Source organism: Coturnix japonica, chromosome 1 (assembly GCF_054131305.1).
Source record: "Coturnix japonica strain WE chromosome 1, WE-NBRP24, whole genome shotgun sequence".
Lineage (NCBI taxonomy): Eukaryota > Metazoa > Chordata > Aves > Galliformes > Phasianidae > Coturnix > Coturnix japonica.
In genome coordinates this window covers 172,787,922-172,810,830 of record NC_140663.1, presented here as the reverse complement: position 1 = coordinate 172,810,830, position 22,909 = coordinate 172,787,922, and the positions used below count along the sequence as shown (strand labels likewise).

Genomic DNA, 22,909 nt, shown 5'->3' with positions numbered 1-22,909 from the left:
TGCCTCAGCACTCCAACTTGGTATATTCTATGATTCTATGATTCCATACATGGGTTGTGCTGGACAGTGGAAATGTTTCAGCAATAAGCACATTGCTGATAACCTCTAAAGCAGTAGGACCTAGAAAGGCTACTGGGATGTGGCCAGATGCTCTTTGGAGAAAAGATGAAATGCTCAGCCAAAGCTGAATGAACTGCTGTTATTAGCTTTTTATTATTATTATATTTATTTATTTATTACTATTATATTTAGCTTTTGGGGAGCACTGGTAGGTCATAACACATACTTTTTGACACCAGCATCCTCATTACACTCAGTTTTCTTTGAAGGAGGAGTAATACAGAGAAATTAATGCTTTAATCTTACTAAAAGTTTGGAAAGCTGAAAGAATTAGAGGATCTTTATGATTTTCATAGTTGAAATATGAGTTCTTCTTATTCTACTCTGCAATGGCTGGAAATGGCTTCTCCATTACAGATGATAAAAACTGAATATCAGCTTCCTGTAATATGTAAGGAGACTAAATTGTCAGTGTAAATATCTCATGAATATAAGCTAGTATAAGCTAATATTAACTACATATCAATTTTCAGAATTGCTAGGAAAGCCATTTTTGCTCAGATAAGTGACTTCATTTGGTTAAAATGCAGTATTCGTGAACTGCTTGTAAACCTGTAAGAACTTCTGTTTTTGGACCAACTGCCTCATGCAATTGACAATATCTTAGTAGAAAAAATTGTCCTGAGTCTGAATTTTGTTCCAAATAAACGTGTTGTAGTATCCAGTCTGATCTCAGATGAGACATAAATAAAGGTTGTCAGAGCAGATTCAAGGTTTTGGAAAATGACTGCAGTTGGCAGTGGCATGTACTTAACCCTTGTTACCAAGTTGTGTAAGAAATCTTAGGAGCTGAAAGGAATTGGAATGTTGATCTCCAAAATGTGACAGAAAAAATTATAATGAAATGAAGGTTAGTTAGAGTGAACAACTTGTGAGATAAGATGAAAAATAATTTGTACAAGCTTCAGTTGGAGAGCAGTACTGCTAATCTAAAACCTTGCAGGAAATGCCAGAAATACAGCCTACCTTATGCAAAAGAGACTCATATATGTTGTTCAGGAAGTAAATAAAAAGGGGGTGGGAAAGGTGGGGTAAATAAAAAGCCATGTATTTGTGCTTGTCTATTAGTCTTACTTTATTATGATGTGCTCCTGTAAAAGAGGACCTCATACACACCAAATCCATTTTTGTTATACGTAGTAAAAGTGGATGACTAATAAGCTGAGAACTGGATACTGTTTAACGAGCCTGAGCTTAAGTCGTGTTCACTAAATGTTGGATCTAAATGGCTGATGAAAAGTATGTTAAATAATAATAATAATAAAAAAAAACAACAACCAAACACTCTACTGAGAAATTGATCAGTCTGTGATGTGTGTTCAGAACTTTCAAATATTTCCACTGAAGTGAGGTTGTCATCACTGATAACTTTGATGAACAGGAATCAGAAAATAAACAAACAAATAAATAAATAAATCAAACTTGCATTTCTAAATTGCTCTTAAAGTCATAGTAGACTAATAAATGGTAGAAAAAAAAATATAGCAAAGTAAATGACACTGGTAGAAGTCTTGGGTACTTTTACCCTTACCTCAGATAATGAGACTGTATACCTCTGATAGCGGAGAGTGACTGAGTCTACACTGCTGTCCAGAATGTCAGTTTTCACTCTCTGGCTCATGTCCACAGTCTAGTCCCTTCTAGAGTAGTTTTTGGCCTGGAAGAGATCCTCTGGACTGATCCAAAACAGAGTCAGACTTCCAGTAACAGTTAGCACTGAGGGCAGTGACAGTTCAGCTTGAACATGTTGCTCAGCTTCCTTTTTTCAGTATTATAGCCTTTACAGGGAATAGCTGAAATGTTATATAGCTAGCAAGTTGAGCTAACCAAAACCACAAGGAACTTAATGGGGATAAACCAAAACATGAAGTGTGATATGAGCAGTAAGGATATTAAAGGTGAGAACTTTTGGACTGAAGCAACTGCTCTAGAGATTTCCAAACTAGTTATACTCTCTTAGTAAGATTACTTATTGGATTGACCAAAAGTACATGAGTTCATATAGCTGCACTATATAATTTTTGGGGTGGGAGTGAAAGGCATGACTGGAGGAATGCCAGTTTAATGGCTGAGTTTCCCAAGTAAGAGTAAGCTCTTTTTGCCTTTCAGTAAGTGCAGTCAAGTGATGGGGAACGTCTCTTTGAAGACCCCTGAACACCAACTGTTCACTGAATACCACACAAGCATCAGTCACCTGCATTAATTTTATCTATTTCATGAATGGGAGTTCAATAACAGGATTGAAAAGTGGTGTTTTTGTGATAGTTATTTCAAAATTTGTTTATACAGAGAAAATTAAGAGGAAAAAGAGATGCTTACAGCATGACAGCTTACAGACATGATTTTCTAGAGTAGCCTTGAAAAGTAATAGGCTAGCAACAGAATAAGTTTATTCTCTGTTCTCCACATAAAGATGTGACGCCCCAGGTCATGCCTGTTACAGGTCTTTCACCTGGTTCCTCATCTTTTTCTTCTTTCACTTTTATTCCCATTCCCTCCAGCTCATCTGGAATAGCACAGGTCTGCACCGAGCTCCAGTATTCCTTGGACCCATCACCACTCTTCTCTATTGTTTCTCACAAAGTGTTTGTTTCTACAAAAGCAATTAGCTCTACTGAAGATAAAAAACATTTTTTTTTCCTTTTTTTTTTTTCTGGGCTTCCATCCCATTGCAGATTTCTTCTTTCTCTCAAATTCACTCATTCTTTTGCAGCCTTCCTTGTCAGTGCTTCTGTGCAAAGCCATATGGCTTTATAAGTTCCAATTTTATTGCATGTCACAAATATTTGTGTCAGTCAAGTATAATGATATGCGGTAAAAAATGCAGCTTTAACTTAGTCATAGCAGCCACTTTACAAAGCCATTTTCTAGTGGCTTAGGAGATAAAGCCAGAAGTGTTTTAAACACAGACAGAAAAGCAGCTGCCTCTTTTCATGGGGCTTTGGAACTTCACTTTTACTTCCAACCAACAGGGCATAAGGCATGGAGACAGTTAGATCCAAACTGCAGGAATCCTACATGTAGCACACTGTCCCCATCCCCACATACAGATAAAGAATGAGAAACGAAGGCAATTCGTAACATGGCTATTATGTAAAACATATGCAGAAATTGAGGCATTGTGTACACTAGTGTAATTATCCATTGCTGACAATGACTATGCTGGTGCTGAATGCGATTAACCTGCAAGCACAGCCAAGAACTATTCTTGTTTCAGAAAGGCCATGTTAAACCTGCCTGCTTGTAAAACTGTGCTCAGTGCTGTTTTAATTGCACCCATTGCTGACACCCGTTGTCAATAACAAGCATTTTCTGCTGCTGTAGACAAGGGGAAAAAGTAAGGATGTTGCAGTGAGCCAAAGCTTAAAGCCCTTTCTTAGCTCATATTCTTAGGATTTAATCTACTGGGAAAACTTTATGTCTCTGGCTATTTATTATTACATACATAATGTTCTTGGAAACCACTCCACATTTAACAGCAGTTAAACCCATCTGCTGGTCTTGAATTTTCATTTCATTCACAAGCCTGCCTGCTTTAAAAGTATTTTTGGACTCATCACCAATGTGTTATCAAGCTTTTATTATTTTGCTATTAGTTGGTAAGACTCAAATTTTAAAAGGAAGTTGTAGAATCCTGTGTATTTTTAAGATTTACTTGAAATTTCCCTTCATTATCCCTTAAACACAGTTATTTGCCACAGAAGTCTATCACCCTATGCTAATGATGATTTTAGTGTGACTTGTAATTGCACCTGCATAACTTCTGTAGAATTCATCTAACAGTCACACTGTTGGCATAAGGAACATTTGGACTAAACAGTGTCGGTTCAATCAGCGTGTTGAAGATACTGTGAGTGCAAAAATTTTTCATTGCTTTAGTTAGACACAGTAACACAATTTTCTCAATGTACCTCTTCCTGCATTCCCGTTTCATCACTTCTTTTTGGCATAGCAGTACTTCAGTGCCCTCTTTGTAAGATTAGAAGGAGCTTCCTTGTTCCTTCGGACTTTCTTATGATCTTCACTTTCTTAAGAGATATATATATATATACATATTTGCTGAGAGAAATTATTTCTCAGTATTTCTTGAGTGGCTGATTTGGTGATACTGTCTGATGTTGCATGAAGGTACTTTTGTAGGACCAAGGGACATCCCAGTACTGCATATGTGCAATTACTTTTCCATGGCAAGAAATGAATTCTTCCTTAATCCACAGATTAACATAATTTTCCAGGCAGTCCTCTAAACGTAGATAGTTATAAACCCTTCTAAAAAATGGAATACTTGGACATTGAATCCAATTTGTCCTTAGGTCTTGTTTAGAACTTTGACTTTAAGGTGAATTATCTAGCCTTTCTCCCGAGAAGAGGTGTTCCAGCCCACTGAAGAAATCCTTATGAAGTAGCACCTGGAGACAAAGTGATAACTTCATACATCTAATGACAACAGAAAAGTATTATTTGTGAAACTCCTGCTCACCTTTAGAGTTGTCGGATTTGTAATATGCACTATGAAGCCTATAAATGTTGCTGTATATAAATGCTCCTTCACTTCCTTTTATTCAAGAGTGTATTTTACAAAGAGGATCACATTTCTACACCATAGTTGTTCTCAGTGCAATTTGTACAATATGAACTTGAAAACACACATATATATATAAACATCATATATATTTAATTAGCACACAGTAATGAGAAATATGCCTTTTCCTTCTGACTGGCTATTATTCCACTGGTTCCCAAATAAACTTGCTGAAATTACCAAGAAACCTGAAGTTCAGATTGATGATAGCTAAGGAATCATAGTCTGAAGGGCTAGAAAGGCTCTGTTTCATTGTTTCAGCATCATAGTAGACTTTTTTTTTCACAGAAGCCAATTTAGGGTGGTATCTTGAGATTCTGGCCTCAGTGGAGGCAGCTGATCACTATCCCCATGTACTATCCTGTCTTTGGTCTTTTGTAGGCTGTGAATTCTAAATATCACATTATAGTTTTTCTTCTTATGTAGGTTTCCCCCACTTTTATCCAGTGCCTATCTTATAATATGCTGTCCCCCAAATGATACAGTTCTGCTGTCCTCTCTTACAGCTCAATAGTTAAAACTTATGTTTTTATGCAAGGCATTGTTTTGAAGGAAAGCTGTTTTGCAGCAGAACCTCGTTCTTGACTCCTCTTAAGCGAATGATCTCCATGTAAATGTTCCTTTCTTAGTATTCTTGCATTTGTTATTTCCTTCCTCAGAGCAGTTCATAGCACTCCATGAGCATTTCTTCTGCATTTATGAAATTGTACATTACATTATGTGGTAAGAAAAGTTACTCCAGATTTCGTCATGTCAAAACACCCTGTCCAAGTGAATTTGATTGAATATTCAGACTTAAATCCATCCTGACCAAAGCATGGTACGAATGCATCTTCAAAGATGACCCAGTGCCTTTTAGCTTTGAACCATTCTGAGAGTGGAGTTTCCCATGCCTGAAAGGACTGCTCTTAGCTCACATCCTACTACCTGAAATTTGACAGCATCACTACAAACCTCAGCTCTTAATAATTATACTGTTTTATGACACTAATAATGCTTGATATTGGAGAAAGAAGTCTATTTTCCTCAGATTATACTTAACAATAAGATGTTGTACACCCATTCTTTTTTTTTTTTTTTTTTAATTGGTAGCCATCCTCTATACTGACAGTGTCTCAAGACTTCCCTGAATGTCTTGTTTAAACAGTGCTTGCAAGTAAAATGTCTTAATATTACAGGAGAGAATGAAAAAAAAAGTGCATTTTTTCATTTTTCATTTATTTTTAATAAATAATTTTTTAATTTTTATTTAATAAATAAATTTTTAATAATTTATTTTATATGTAAAAAATCCTTAAAGTAATATATTACAACATGAACTTAAGCTTTACATTAACACTGTAAAGAATAAGAACTTTGTAAAAATGCATTCCAGTACTCTAGGAATTAAATATTCTATGGGGAAAAAAAAAAAAAAAAAAAAAAAAGTAGCTAATATATGCTGAACTCCTGACAAAGTAGTTTGATTATTTACAAACCCTGTGATTCTCGCAGCACAGCTCTCCCTGTTACTTACCAGGCTTTCTCATACCGTTGTTTGATAAGAACTCCTGTTTTCTGTAATGGTGTTGGCTCATGCCAAATTAGGGGTGTGAGTTCAATGTACTGCATATATTCCACTTCACAGTAAATGAATAAATAAATAAATAAATAAATAGACAGATAAATAAATAAGCAAGCTCAATGTTGGTTAAAAGTGAATGTATAGTCTCCTACTCTTAAACATCAGAAATTCATACTGATAATATAGAACCGGTTTTAAAATTTAAGAGAAACAGGATTCATTCTAATTTTAGGTAGGAAGAGGTGGACTGTAAGGAGAGTATTTATTCATCCCCTCATAGCATTTTTGCTTGATTTACTAATAATTACTTGGGATTGGTAGATGTTCCATACTGGAAATATACTGAAATAAAGTAGTGCAGTGTAATTCTCGTAAAGTATTTCTCCCTTGTTTGTTCTTCCGTGAAGGAAAAATAACTATGCCACAGGTATTTGTAATCAATAACACAATGAATATTATCAAACTTAATGCTTTTTCATTTATGTTAAAATTCCTCTGAGCAGTTTAGTGTATATTAATACCAACTTACAGCTTGAAAGGAGTAGATGGTATGCCAGAATAATTTCCAAAGTATTAATAGCAACAAATTCTCCTCATCCCTGAAAAACAAACTGGGAAGCAAAAGTACACAACTAAGCACCATATGCAAACATAATGAAAAATCTGAGTTTGGAACATGTCCTGAGTAGATGTCTCTATGTACTTCCAGAAAGGCCAAGAGGAAGAGAATCCCACAGGTAGAGGCCTTCAGCTGGGACCTTTCCCTGAAATGGAATGGACTAATGCACAGGTGAGAGTAGTGAACTGAGCTGTGGGGATGAAAGTGAGGAAAGGAAATAGTCTCTGGACTGCTTCATATTTTTGCCTTTTTTTTTTTTTTCTTTCTTAAATTGTTTTATTGAACACCTCAATAATTGACAAGATTCTGAGGCATAAAATTTTTGCCTCAGCTACACAGCAATTAAACTGAAAATATTTTTATTTTTTTTTAAGAAAAAAGATTTGGCCTCACCTGGCTTTTGACATCTGATCAAGTCAACAATTTTATTGTCGTGATAGTAAATGACTTTTCCTGATTGCAGTTCATACTGGTTTTGTATATCTCCTGTAGACTGAGGTAGATTGTGTCCTAAAAATGATTGTCTCTCTCCATTGTCTAAACTTTTTCTCCATTGCCTACACATTCCTTATAGTCAAATAACAGGTATAAATGCCTAGACGTTATATATCTCATATGGTGAGGAAAATTTCAGTTTTATCTTTCTGAAACATATTTATTCTCTGTTGGCCTAGCAGTGATACAATCAGTTTATGACCAACCTGGGATATAGAAAAGGAAAATTAAGTGTATTTATGCTGAATGTTGCTGCTGTCATGGACTTGAGAAACCTGACAAATAACAGCACTGATGAAGATATTTCTTTTTATCAAAGAGTTTTTTCAGTAAAGGAGTTATCATTGAAGTGATTACAATGAATACCTCTAATTCATACAAACAAGGGGAAAAAAAAAAAGAAAAAAAAAAAAGCCAATGACTATTGCATGAGGATACAAACCGACACACATTTCTGTTATCAAAATATTCGATTTGGTTTATGCTGCATTTGTGTTCTCAGCTTTCAGTGCATGACCTCCTGCTATTATCGTAATAGACATGAGAGAAACTTGATATTTTGGTTTCTTGCCAGATGGGTCCTTTGGAATCTCAGGAGGAAAAGGAGACAGGTTAAGATTTCAGGATAATGCGCACTAATGGGGTATTTCTGGTAAATGTAGTCTGCAGTGATATGTTGTTGATGTCCAAATTGCTATCTTTTGATTTCAGAGTTAGCAAGACAAAGGGATAAATAGACAGATGATTGTTCTGAGTGACCCTTGCAGAGCAGTCTGCCAGGTGGATATCAGTTTATAATGGCTAATGATGTTTAGGTAATTTTCACGAATAATAGGGGAAAAAAAAAATTAAAAGTGGGGCACTTAAGGTTGAATTCTGTGTTAAATATAATGAATAAGAACTTTTACTGTCTGTGTCTTAACATTCTGTTTCTGCCTACTATGATTTTTAAAACAGTCTAATGAAATTTATTGCTTGGTTTATTTTGGGTGCACATAACTAAATCTTACTGCTTTTTTTAACGTCTTCAAAGAAGAAAAATGAAGATAGTCAGTCACTCTTTAATTAATCGTGTCATTTAATCACACAAAGATGAACAAAAAGCTGATACCTCTTCAATACTGAGTGGCACACAGTAGGAGGCAAGTGCTGTTTGCTCCTTAACAAGCCCATATGGTAGTAGGAGATCCAGTGTCCCTACCATGCAAACTGCGCTGAATCTTTAAAAGCATGTTAAACAACATCTGCTGGTGATAAAATAAGTAAATCAGAAAGCTCATTACTTGATAACTTTCACCGAAGAGCCATAAAAAAAATCAAGCTAAAGAGATATTTTAGATGATATTTTTGAAATTCTGGAGTGTGAGTATCATGCTATTTATTTTTATTTAAAAATAAATAAATAAATAAATAAATAAATAGATAAAAAGTAAATACTGCAGGGCAGGTTAGCTGGATGCCATCCCTGGCAAAAAGATTGGCATGATTAAGGAATGTTTAGCTAAGAAAGGAAACATAGTAATAAATTTATGGTTAGAATAAGTTGATGATATTCAGCATAGGTTTAAAACAAAGCAAACATACTAGTTATTCATTTCAGACTGTGAATTTGTTTGATGAATGTCCCTAAATCTTAAAAAGGTTTTAGTAAGGCAATTGATTTTATCTTATTTTAATAAATAACAGTATTCTTTATCAAAGTAATACTCATTAAGGACTGATTAGCTGACATTGGAAAATGCCACAGATGATAAATGGTCCTTTTGTGGAAATACTGAGCGATACTCCTCCATCATTTAGAATTGGCTCTAGACAACATGTTTCAGTGTTAACTCAAATGATTTGGAAGGCAGCACAAATTCATGGATGACAAGATTTGTAGATCATGAAAAGATTTAAAAAACAGGAGAAGAGGAGGGAACAGACAGATAAAGCAGTCCAGATACAGTCTGGCCTGGTCAGCAGAATCTATTCAAACAAGAAGTGATTGTTACCTGGAAGTGAAGGATTATGCAGCCAGAGGGAAGAAATGTCACTCACACAGTGAGGGACCACTAGCCTGGAAAGAGATGACTCTGAGGTGGTTTCAGAGGAAAGAATGGGATGCTTTTTTAATGTTAGACGATTAAGAGAAGAATAAGATTATAGCTGTATATGAAACAACAGTAAGATAATATAAATATTGTGCCAAGTCCAAGAATCCATGCCTTTAAAAATTACTGAATATATATTTACAGAGAGAGAATAGAGACTAGAATAGAGAAAAAGCCCCCCAGAGAGAGAGACTTAACTCTCTCTCTCTCGTAATGACAGTGTATTTCTGCAGGGAGACTGGGAATAAGGGGATTCTTCGACTCAGCAAAGAACAGAAGATTACGTATTAGAGTGAAGCCAAACAAGTGATGGACAGGCCTTTCAGCAGTGAGAATGCAGGACAAATTATGCCAGGAAGTTGTAAATTTCTATCTCATTATGTTTCTGAAATAGATACGCACTCTTATTTAAGATACTTTTGTCAGAGTTATGAGCTGTGGTACATCAGGCTAAACTCAGTGATATGGCTATACTCTCTGTTTTGAGCTTTGAATCTTTTAGGCACCTGTTTGCTGGTTCAGCAAACTCAGCAAATTTTTCTCCAATGCAGGAATGTGGGATTAGATGATAGGTCTGAATGAGATTCAACTCATCTGACTAAGGCAGTCTATCGTTTTCTTCCCCAGCTACTAGCTCAAATGAAGATATGTGGAATTGTATTACAAGGTCTAATGAGAGCATTTACTTTCATTTACCTTCCTTCCTGTGGATGAATGGAGGTTAGCAATGCTTTTCTAATTTTTCAATTAACTCGATATGAGATCTGCGTCTCAATGCAAATTTGAATCAATTGAATGCTACATATAGCTATGCAATGAAATTTCAGTAGAAATTATTTCTGTTGACCTCTTACCCGAATAAATAAATAAATAATGAAATACAATGAAAGAAATGATACTTGTAGTCCATACTTCCGTTATTAATGTCTCAGAGGAATAAAAATGTAAAAATATCTTAGGAATTACTTAAGTTAACTTTATTTCTCTTTTCTTGGAAGTCTTTCCATTTCATTTTCCTTTCTGTGGGAGACAGTCAAAGGCTTTGCTGAAGTCTAGGTAGACCACATCAACAGCCTTTCACTCATACACCTGATGTGTCACTAGATCATAGAAGGAGAGCAGGTTGGTCAAGCAGGACCTGCCCTTCATGAACCCATGCTGGCTAGGCCTGATCCCCCGGCTGTCCCACACATGCCACGTGATCTCCCTCAAAGCAATCTGCTCCATAATCTTGCCTGGAAGTATAGTTTTCATCTCAAAAGCTGACTGTATGCAAGTGGAATCTTCTGGTATATAGATTAAGTCCCTTTGTATATTCAGGGTCATATGTATTACCATAAATTTTTAGATAAGTCCTCAATTAGTTTTTCAGAAATTTCCTATGTTACTGCAGATTTGTAAACTCATTTCTTGGTGGAGAACTTTTGTTCTGAAAACATTACATGGGTATTACATCTAATTTTGCCTGCAGTGCCTTATTATTATTCATGAATACGCATGAGCAGTAGAGAATCTGGAGGTATGTTTTATCAGTTTATTAGCCCTTCCTCTCATTGTGTCAGTTGCTGCTTCTTTGTGTTTTCTCTGAAGGACTTTGTCAGATCTTATTCAGGCAGGCTGGCTCACCACCATGAAGCTGATCGTTCAACCTCACAACATGACCAGAAACATTTGCTCCCTTTGAAACAAATGATTAAACTTCAAATTACATAACTTTCTAGATGAAGTATTCTAAATATCTAGATGAACAAGCACTAAAAAAGATGGGCAAAGATTTTGTTAGAGCTTTCTTCTGGCTTAAGTACTATTGAAAATTGTTGTTCTGGAACAGGAAGTTAGTGGAAGTTGGGGAAGTTTGTTGGCAACCCTTTCAAACTAGAATTCTTTAAATTTTGCAGTGGCTTCTATTAACAGTTATCACTAATATTTCAAGTACTGCTAGAAAAGCATTTTAAATAAATTCTCAGTGGCAGCCCCTCCCTTCAGAGACTCATATTTCATCTGAAATGATTTATTTCCATATTCCACTTTCTAACATGCAAGATTGTTCATCAAATCATTCAGTTGCAGAAATTGAACCCTTGAGTTGGAAGTAATCTTATATCTTCTATGCAGTCAGAAGCAAAGGTAACTGCTACTTTTAATCCTTGATTGAGTAATTCTCACATAATTTCCTGTGGAAGCTTAATATTAGTTTAATATCTTGCCAATGCTAAAGAAAGCTGAATTTGCAGTTAATAGTTTTCCTAAAAAAAAAAAAGCAACCAAATTATTTGGAGTTAAATGTTTCTTGGCAATGAAGAGGTTGTTCTGCTTTTAATTGATGCTGTGACCTACATTTTTCCCCAAGGCAATACAGTAATTTTTCAGAAAAATTCCTGTTAATTATAATTGTATTCTATGGTGCTGGGTCAATTGTCATTTCCATTATATAAACTTTAAAAATTAGGAGGTTTTAGATCAGGTACTTTAAATCACGTTAGGTAAAGATTCGCCTTTGAGGCTGGTAGCTCAGGTAGAACTGTTTTCTGAGACAATATCTGCAGTCTCATAATCAGTTCTGTATAAAACTTTGTAAATTGTGTCTGACACAAGAGGTACCTGTGTTGGATATGTTGTTGATATGGTGCTTCCTGTGTTTTTTGAGAAACAAAGCCAGAATTGCTGAATATTACTGTCAGCTCAAATTCCTATGTCCTCTTGTGGAACCGATGTGTGGTTATGACCATCGACTAACCCTGTTTTCTGAAATAAATTCTAACCTCACTACACCATTGAATAAACTCTGTATTTCCTCCCAAAGGAAACCATGTTCATTCATGAGTGCTGTGACCCCTAAACCAACTGCCTCATGAAAAAAGTTAGATACATTTTGGCAGCTTGGATGAAAGATGGCTTACATTGGTGTAAAAATTAAACCTTTAAAGGAAGAGAAAATTTATTTCTCATCCATAGCCAGTGAAACTTTGGCGTCACCAAAATTCAAATAAACCTCCTGCATTCCCATTCTTTCCTATGGAAAGTTATGTGCTCCGCTAATAATACCCAAATATTCTATCCTTCCTTGATGTTTTTCACCTCATGATAGACTTAGCATGCTAGATTTTTATTTATTTTTTTTAATATCAGCTTACTTTGAATAAAGCTAAAGCACACTTCCATCATTATGTGATTACTTGAAACATCTGGGATTTCTTGATTACTGAGGTATGATGTTAGCTTAGGTTGAATGTGCTCCATCATGACAGCTAAAAATAGTTCTCAACACTGAAAAACAGACCCAGAGTTTCCTGGGTTAAAGAATAAATGAATAAATAACATTATAAATAATAATAATAACTTCCACAGCAATCGTAATAACTTTACAATTTAATAGACAGTCTTTCCAATATTGTATAAAGCCATCACTGCACAGTAGTAAGAAGTTCAGAAACTCAGCTTCTGAAAACTTCAGGAGCTTGGAGCCTATCTGAATTCTCTGTTTTTTGGAACTTTTAAAAACCAATCAGGTAATTTTCTTTAAGAAACATATGTTAGTATTTTTATAGCCCCTGGAGACAGCATCCTGATTAAATATTTCAAAATGTTGTTTATGAAAGTTAGAAATCTGAGGTATCACCACTGGGAATGATGTAATTCTTTTAACTCAAGTTCAGAAATTAGTCATTATTTGACATGTAGTTTAAGGTAAGTAACTATTAAATTGGAAAATCCTTCTGAAAAATCCGTGTGTTAGAACTTAAAGTGTACTCCTTTGTGCCTTTAAATTATATTGATTCTGGTTGCCTCAGTAACTTCTCAATTTATTTTTTTAATTTGTTCAATCTCCACCTAATGGATGAAAATTATTTGTCTCACTGCTTCATACTTGCAGATCTTCAGCAATTCAGAAAAGAAGAAAGAATGATGTGAAATATGAGCAGTAAAAACTGACTCTTTAATTTTATTTATAATATATGGTCTTTCAGTAAATAGCCCAAGGCTTTTTGATTGTTTTTATAAACTGTTTATAGTAGCTTTATTGCTACAAATGGAATTTTGTTTATATCTTATTTGAAAAAATATTTCCCAGAGCAAAAGTAATCATGATAAAATGTAATCATTTCAGCACAGTTATGTTTCAAGGAAACATCACATTTTCCTTTTTTTGACACAGTAGAGGAATGCACAGTTTCTCGATGATTTAACACCAAGTGCATGTACCCCTGTAAAAAAATAAAAATAAAAAACATACCTTAAAGTTTTACTTGATATTAGATTATAGTCAGTACCATATATATATATATATAGTTTTGTTTCTTTTCAGAATGTTTATTCTGTAAATAAAAATATATAAGAATTAGTAAGATATGGAGAATTTTACCGGATGAATAGAAACAGCTCTAAATAAAGAGTGAACTGATCAACTGTTATGGCCTCAACTTCTACTGTGGAAGACTTTGTTCTGTAACACCATTTGCACTTAAACCCTCAATAAAATAAGAAAACAAACAACACTTTAGTTAGCCGGGGAACAAAGGTATTTTTCTCACTTACAGAATTCAAAGGATAGTAGAAAAACAGAATCACCGAGGTTGGAAAAGACCCACAGGATCACCCAGTCCAACCATCCACCCATCACCAATGGTTGAATTTTGTAGAGCACAGGTGGCAAAGATACATTTTCACATGCAGCATCCTGAATGTGAACCTTTATTTCAACTCCAGGATTAAATAAGATGTTTTTTAAATGTCTATTTCAAATAGAGAAAAGCCATAGAATTGAGAAAACTGTACATTTGCTATAACCTGTTTACATCCAAGGCAGAGCATACTGAGTGAGAGAACATGTATAGCTTTATTATTATTTAAGCTTTAAGTAATGCTGAAGGTTTTAGCATTGAATGAGTTGACTTAGATCTTCCTCTGCACACATTACTTTGTGTTCTACTGAAAGAGCAGGTGTAGATCACTTTGTCTGCAGGAATCTGAAAATTGCAGGTTTTGTTCTGACTGATAAAACATCTCACAGTTTTATATTTACAGCCTTACGGATACAAACATAAGTCTTTCTTTCTTCTTTTTCAATATCTAGAGAGTTTCTGCCCTACCTAGTAACCTCTGTAGACCTCTGTCCTTTTAGAAATATCCATTTATTTTCAGTGAACAAAATTTCCAGTGATCAGGTTCTCCAGTTTTTCTTAGAAGTCTCATCAAAAGAATTGTCTTTCTTAGCTTAAATTGTCCTTCTGGATTCCAGATTTACAAAGCTCCTTTTGAAGACTTCTAAAATAATGAAGGAAGAGGTCCTGAGCTACTTCTGTTAGCTTTGAAGTCAGTCCTGCTTCAAGCAGAAGTTGGACTGCATTTAATCAGTTACTCAAAGCCCACATTGAAGATCTGTAATTTTACAATTCTGTGACTTTCACTGAAATTAATTATGGAATGACTTTGAAGGGTGAAATTATAGATTAAGATCTGACCAAACTTTAAAATCCCAGTGCTAAGGACTTCTGTCATGCTTAATATTTAGTACGGCTTTTACTTTCCTTTGTTTCATTTATGCTTCTCCAGTGCTTTTTATTTACCTATTTCGTTGCTGTTTTTTTCTGGGTACTTTAAAGCTGTTGTCCACTTCACTTTATTTTTGCCTTTTCTTCCCATAATTCTGGCAAGTCCTAGTTGGCAGAAACAAGTTACAAACCTTTTATATCATAATATATATATTACATGAGTAATATATCCAATATTACTCATGTAATGAAATGCATTTTCAGAATTGAAATAAACAACAGAGATAAATTATCTATTCTGAAATAATCTTCACTTACAATGCAAATAGGCAAATCCTCAGCTTACAGTTTTAAATTAATTTCTACACCAAAGAAAAGGAAGAGATTTGTAGGGTGTTCCACAACCAGATATCAACTGCCATTCCTGGGGACTTGGTGGGAAACTGAACTTGCACAGGGTATGGATTAACTCTCCTTTTTGGGAATGCTCGGAGGCATTTAACAAGTGCAAAAGGAGTAGGTGTTCACTTTGGAGGTTCAAATATTCATATGGAAGAAACTATGAGGGCATTTTTCACATGATTTTTGTATACCAGATGCTTGAGGACAAAAGGGTTGAGATCTCTTCCCGATATATTCAGAAGAATTTGTTAAGATCAATTTTGGCTCTGCAAAACAGTGTTTTTGGGGAAAAAAGTTCTTTCTATTTGATGTACATAGACTGTGTTCCTTACACCATGGGCTGGAGCATCGGACTAAAACTTGGTTGTTAAATGCTGGCCACATTTCCTATGTTCTTATCCTGACTCTTCTGTCAGTAACTATTTTTCATTCATTCTACAGACATATTAACAGAGCTCTCACTTGACAATTTCAAGCAATAATGAGGGAAAAAAGCTATATCTATTAGAATTGGCTAAATCTTACTTATTCTTACCCAGTAAGGAAAGGAGAACTGTAATTTGGGGATGATTGGAGTCTGTTATCAGCAGGTAGAAATTTTACCTATGTTTACAGAGAATAAAACCCTTTGCATGACTTTTGAAACAAGTGCATGACTTCCTGAGTTCTGAGTCAAGATATTTTCTTAACCTTTTCAGTGTTTTCTGTTTGCTGCCATTATTTCAAGTAATTCAGCAGTTTAAATTAGATAATTGGTGATCAAATTCCAGCATTTTTCTATGAATGTCAGTGCTTAGACTGCTGGGAGAGAGGCAGCTTTTGAATGAGTAGTTGATCTTAACAAGTAAAAGCTTTCTTCTTATTTTAGCTTTCTAAAAACACTTTTAATGTTATTCTGAGGTTTGCACATCTGTTGGCATAGAGAATGAGCTGAGGTGAGGGTGAGTGGCAGTGGCTGTATTCAAGCAGAAGACAAAGGAGATATTGATGGCAAATAAGAGAAACGTACATTAAAATGTCCAGTGGGGAGACATCATATGGGGACCTGTGATACTAGAGAGCATAAAAAAGAATGAGAATGAAGAGTTTGAAACTGTTAGTAAATAGACTATGGAAAAGGTGTATGCTGTTTGCTGAGTAGAAGATGTCATGTTAACTGATTAAAGTTCTTTCCCTTTTGCTTTCCTAATTCTGTTTTGACTGTATGATATAGAAATGCAACAATAATCTGCAGCAAGGCTAAGACTGAACCACATCTAAAACACAAATTGGCTTTCATTTCTTAATATGGGAAAATCTCTAGATAAAGATGTGGCCCGAGTTTTGTTACTGTCTTAGAACAGATGATACCAACAAATTTATGGAAGAAACAGGTTTGAAAGTCAAGTACAATATTATCTAGTCAAAAATTTTATTGCATAATATTTTAATAAACTGAAGTAAGAGGACTTCTTATGGTGGCTAAAATCCTGCACTGCTTATGCAGATATGGTGTTATTTGAGAACTATGGCATCAGAATCAATTATTGTTTTGCAGTATATTAAAATAGATCTTAGTTAACACTGAGGTATTTTGATAAACACACTCGTATTTCAGTCCTAGAAATTAGATGGATTATATAACACAGAATCAACAAACCAGAGCGAGACATGGATCTATCCTGGCTTACTCCTTAGATTGGTAAGCACAGCAGAAATTCTCTATGGCCTAGAGTTGCACGTGTTGTGTAACTTACTCTCTATATCGATCTGTCTTCATATGATGCAACTCATTTTGTTGGCCTTTTTGCTTATTCAAATATGAATTGCTCAGGATAAGTAGTAGGCTATGCAAATATGGAGTAAACAGATTCATGAAAATAATTTTTCAAAAATCACTATGCTGACTATTTTTCCCATTTCTGCTGCTTATGAATTTTTAAATCTTATAAGGCAATTGCCTTCTAACCTGGGTTAAATACCATTCCCCCCACCCCCCAACCCTAACAATTATCTAAGCAAGCGTGTGTACTTATTGAGTTTCAGGGGGTTGAAGAACCCAAAGCAGATCTAAATCCTCATCTTTGCAGTATGCTATAACTCATGCCCTTGTCATATCTATTGTTTTTTTTCTATTTAGTGGGACTTTCAGGCTATCCTAATGTAATAAAATGAGTTATTGCAATATGTTCATAGAATTATAGTATCATTTGAGTTTTAAGGGACTCTTATAGGTGCTAATTGTCTTCCCCTTTCCCTTTCCTTCCTACTCTTCTTTTCCCTTTCCTTCCCTTTTTAATTTTCGTTCTCCCTTTGTCTCCTCAGAACAAAGGAAAGGATTGAGATGTGTACCTCCACAGCTTGTAGATGATACTCAAGTTAGGCTGTCTCATTTCTTTGAGCACCTAGAATTTAAGTGGTGGAAATGTAAACGATGGCTTAAGATGTGACAGTTTATATTAGCTGAACTGTCAGCCTTAGATAGGGGCCAAACAAAGCTCACATGTCAACTCCAGGTAGAACTAAAAAATATTTTTACTCTAAAGATGATTTCCTAAACATTGCTTTCGACCAGCAGTCTTAAGCATAGTGAAACTTTGTCATCTTTCCAGGATTTTTGTGAATTGCTGAACACAAAATGACATTGCATGCATTTCACATGCTGTTTATTGTGACTGAGTACCATAAATATGCATTACACAATCTATCCTTAACATGCCTAGGCAGTCTGTAGATCTAACAGCATAAAGCAGAACATAATTCAGTGGAGGGAGAATGACAAGTAACTTTGGGAAAAAGTGGGTCAGATCCATAAGGAAGACAGATTTTCTATTTGTTCATCTTTGTGCTTTTGTTTATCTAAGGGATTTTTTCTATAAGCATGGGAACATGGTTGATTTCCTCGTGGCAGCAAGAAATGTGAAGAGAGAATTAAGAGGGAAGTACTTATTTGGCTGTGATATTTAAGTTTTTAAATGCCTACAGTGTCTGTGGATGCTAAGGTACCAGGAATGTCAAATTATCTCTCTCTGAGGAGTAAAGGATGACAATTACTGATTAAACATGGAAACCTGTTTGCAGGAGACACACTGCAAACTGTGTGTCATTCCTTTCACAATTCATTGTGATTAAAAGTAGATAATACACATCTTTACACAAATAGTATCTCATTGTATCTAAAGGGAATTTAGCTTTAAGTCAGTTTAATTTCCTGAATCTTTGGTTTTACATCCAGACATGTCAGGTGGCAAATGTCTGATCAGGAGTATGAGGGTCCTACAGATTAAAAGCCATATTATAATGAGTGATTCTTTTTGTTTTTAAACCTGAAGGAAGAATAGTTTTGTAGCGTAAGCACAAATTTTTACAAGGTGCACTAAACAGGGTTCAGTGGAGTGTTGCTAAATAGTGCTGTTTTGCTAGTTTAGCTGTAATGTGTTCACTTAAAATTAGTCATCACTGTCACGAAACAATATTTTCATACTGTGCTGTGTTGAGAGAGATTAAGGCTTTCCAGCTGATGGCTAATTCTTGTCTGGTCATTTGTCATCATCTTGTATTTATATGCTGACAGTAGTTCCAAGAAATTGGTAGAGAATTGCACTGACTTCAGTATTTACCTTGTGAATGCTGTGTCTATTGCCTTGTTAGTCTTAAAAAAAAAAAAAAGAAAAAAAAAGAAAAAAAAAGAAAAAAACAAAACAAAACAAACAAACAAAAAAAAACCAAACAAACAAAAAAAAAGAAAGTTACTTGTCTTTAAAAACATATTATGAAAATAGTATAGTACTCAGTATTCCATCCCCATATGAGTCTCCAGGAGGGCACTGTGTGACTGCGCCAGAGCCAAAGAGGGCAATGGCAGCTCTTTCTTGACTGCCTGTATATCTCATTCCTCAAAATACATCATCTGGAACACAACACCATTCTTGAGTTTTTCTAGCACTGCTGATATTCAGCTCAGTAAACAAAATATATATTTCACTTTGGTGATGTGATCAAGTAAAACTGACTTTGTACACTGCAAAAGGGGAAAGATTTTAAAAAAATCAATACTAATTCTGACATCAAATTATGTACTGTTGCAGAAAATGAACTGCAATAAACCATTTCTAGCACTCAGAAGCAAGCAGATACAGGGATGGCTAATGAAAATTGTTCTAATAATTTGAAATGAGTACATATCAAGCACAAGAATCCCACGTCAAAGGCACTAAAATATTTTGGGTAAATAAAGCTTTTATTGGAAATCTAATCAATGGCTTCTTAAACATATTACTTTTCCAGTCTGATGCATACTTACGACTAAAATTCAACAAAATCTTATCAAGTGCATTCTGCTTACCCAGGAAAATGGTATTTTCGAATTTCTGGTGAGCTAAATAACATTTTTTTTACATTGGTTATAGCTGAGCTGATGACCAACAGATTGACTTTGTTTTCACTATATGCTTAAACTTGCATATTGTGATATCCCTACATATACTGCAGAATACAGGTGTGTATATGATGGTGTCCCATTTTGTCACATAATACTTGTTAATATCCATTAAAATGTTCAAAGAGCAATACTCATCCTCTACTTTGACAAGATATCAAAGTGGCTCTGTAGCATCTTATGAGCAGCTAATTGGAAATTTCAGCTTGCTGTTTGTGTCATTCTGTCCTTTGAGTGAGATTTTGATAACTATGAAATCTCATGCTCCTTCTTTTTAATTCTTATAAGGAGCTCCAAATGCATCACTTCATTTTGTTAACACTGCCTGCTGATAGTGGGGAAGTTCATAAAAACCGCATACTAGCAATTCCTCAATGGATAAATCAATGAAAATACATCTAATCTAGTGCTGTTGTATGTATTGGGTGAACTTACGAAGAAAAATGATTTAATATTCATCTTAGTGAGGATTTGAGACTAAATTAATGATACAGCTTCTCAGTTTAATGACTAGGCCAATTTATATAATATATCCAAAACTCTATGTGGTTCCCTGTTTCAGGCCATGGGAAGTGTGAGATTATTGTAATAATCTGGGACAGCAGTGTCTATCCTGTCTTCAACCTCCTGAGACTATTGGTCTCACCATGATACAATCAAAAACTCTCCTCTTGGTGCCATTGCCACAGAATCTGGGACTGCTCTATTAACATGGATAATTTGGGCACATATGGCTGAGTAATTAATAAAACTAATCTCTGATATTTTGCTACAGGTTACACATAATTATTCCATGGGCCAGAAGAAAACAGAATGTATAGTCTGGTACCCTGACAATGAAACAAGACAAGTGAAACTGGATAAAATTTCTTCTCATTTTATACGATCTCTTTACTCCAATGATATATCTGAAGTGATCCTTAGTATTGAGCGGTATTAAAGAGAGAAATTTGTTTAATGAACTGTGCAGAAAAGAAGGATATAGTGCTGCCATAAGGGAAAAAAAAAAAATCCTACAAGCAACTGGAAAAGTGGAAAATAGCATGAAAAGTAGAAACCTACCTTGAACTACACAAGTTTTCATTATACTGGCTATATTATGTATAATTATAATTGGAAACATGTATTCCATCAGACTTTTGTTTGTTTTTGGTGATGTCATACACCATCCAGATGGTACAGTGCATTTTTTTTAATCACCCCCTTTTTCTCTCATGCTTTTCTTGATCTGTATTCCTTACAGAGCCTTTATATTTATTTATTTATTTTATTCCCCTTGGTCCAACAAGGACTGTATCCATAAGCTAGATATTTTTTATTTATATTTATGCTTATATGGAACAGTATAAACCAACACTCTTTTATTATACCACTCAAGAGGGTAGTGATGCACTGGAACAGGTTGCCCAGAGAAGTTCTGGATGCTCCATCCCTGGAGACGTTCAAGGCCAGGCTGGATGTGGCTCTGGGCAGCCTGGTCTGGTGGCAGACAGTGCAGAGGAGCATGAGGATCCTCAGAGTGAGCATTGGGATGAGCCAGAGTAAGGCATGCTTAGCTTTCTGCTGAAATGGCATAAGTTTGGAAGCACACATTGAAAGGCAGTGAACTTAGTGTGTATTCTCAATCTCTCATCTTTATACAAATTCTTTTTAATGCCTGCAGAGTGAAGAAACTCTTTATGTTAATGTGTCAGGACTCCCTCAAGTAAATCCCTGTAATAAACACACAACAAGCACAATAGGAAAGAATTAAAATAGAAATGCATTCAAGCCTATGGTTAATCTATGCATTAACCTTTATCATCCTTTTCATTAAAATCAAAAATTTTAATATCCTTATGGAATTTAAATTACCTCTTTGTACATCTGGCTATCTCATAGCATGCAACAATACAGCCAGAATCTCCCTCTGCCTCTGCAAGGGAATGCATGCTAACAGTTGATGTCACCGGTATGTGAGCTAGATAGTCATAAGAAAGTATACATAGAAAAGTTTTCCAATGCAGCTAACAGCTCTCTGAGGAAGGATCAATCAGTTGTTTGAACAGATCCTATAACTCATAGAAGTAAAGTAAGTGAAACTGCCAGGAAACTCAAGTGATGAAATTTAAATTTTAAATTAGTATTATTCAGGACTCCAGAATTAAAACTCCTTACCTTCCAGAAAATGCTATTGATTTTATTTTCAGCAGTGCTTGTGTACAGAAGTGCGATACTGTCTTTAACTGATAAGGGGAAGATTTCTGCCTGCTGAATGGTTATCTTAATCTCCCTTCTCTCTGTGGCCATCCTTTCAGATCTCCCTGATCTCTTACTATAATAAATCTTCTCAGATGAAACTCAGGGATTTCCCAAGTTTTCATTGTTACAAGTGCCCCTTTCAGTTTGTGTAGATTACCGCATAACCTATTACATCTAGTATATCTACCTATATTCATCATTGTAGGTCTTCGCCTTCTTTGGTTCTTTTCCAATTTTGGCATGTGCTGCCCAGGCAGCACTTCATCAGAAAGCCTGTTTAAACAAGTTTGTAAAGAAATGAGTTCATGTGTAAGTAAGGCAATTTGGTGTCACTAGATCTTGTGGTTGAAGTGAAACAAAGGCACCATCCAAGCACTTGCCTGGTCTTTATTCTCTACCCACCAAGAAACTAGAATCTGTATCCCAGGGGGGTCTATACAAGGCATAAGATTTAGTCGTGCTTTTTTAAGCCAGCGCCTTACAGTGGACTAAATTATACTTGTATTTCAAGGATAAATATTCACCTGTGAGGTATTCAGTCTTGAAAGGTTTCAGATGATAGAAAAGCCATCACTTCCTTGGGTGGCTTTTTCTGATGGCTGCTCTCCCCTACTATTAGCATGTGTCATGTTCCCATTGTAATGCTGTCTGGCAGCAGTTTGCAGTCAGTGGTTCTTGTTATGGCTTTCTCTGCCATATTAAACACAGCATTCAAATCACTTCTTAGTCATCAGACGGAGAGTTAACCACCTAGAGTTTTTTCATCCTTTTATTGAAAGAATTTTTTTCCTCAGTCTCTGAAACATTTCCTTATTCACTTAGTTCTGGTCACCTGTTTTACAGCATCCTTATTTAAATGTATTCTACGGTTTAGCTAATCTGAT

The 22,909-nt window shown here is 35.2% G+C and overlaps 1 protein-coding gene across 41 annotated transcripts in view; it reads left to right on the top strand.

Moving 5' to 3' along the window:
- The window catches only part of DLG2 (discs large MAGUK scaffold protein 2), a 959,079-nt gene that overhangs the window by 374,359 nt on the left and 561,811 nt on the right, over nucleotides 1-22,909 (top strand). For 22 of the 41 annotated variants that reach the window (XR_014942266.1, XM_085536513.1, XM_032442236.2 and 19 more), the window contains one exon: nucleotides 6,976-7,056. The exons of the other annotated variants lie outside the window; for them this stretch is intronic. Coding sequence is in view for 21 of the 22 variants with exons in the window: in XM_085536513.1 (XP_085392639.1) it covers nucleotides 6,976-7,056 (81 nt within the window). In the remaining variant the exon portion in view is untranslated. The remainder of the gene's footprint in view (nucleotides 1-6,975; nucleotides 7,057-22,909) is intronic. 41 annotated transcript variants of the gene reach the window in all.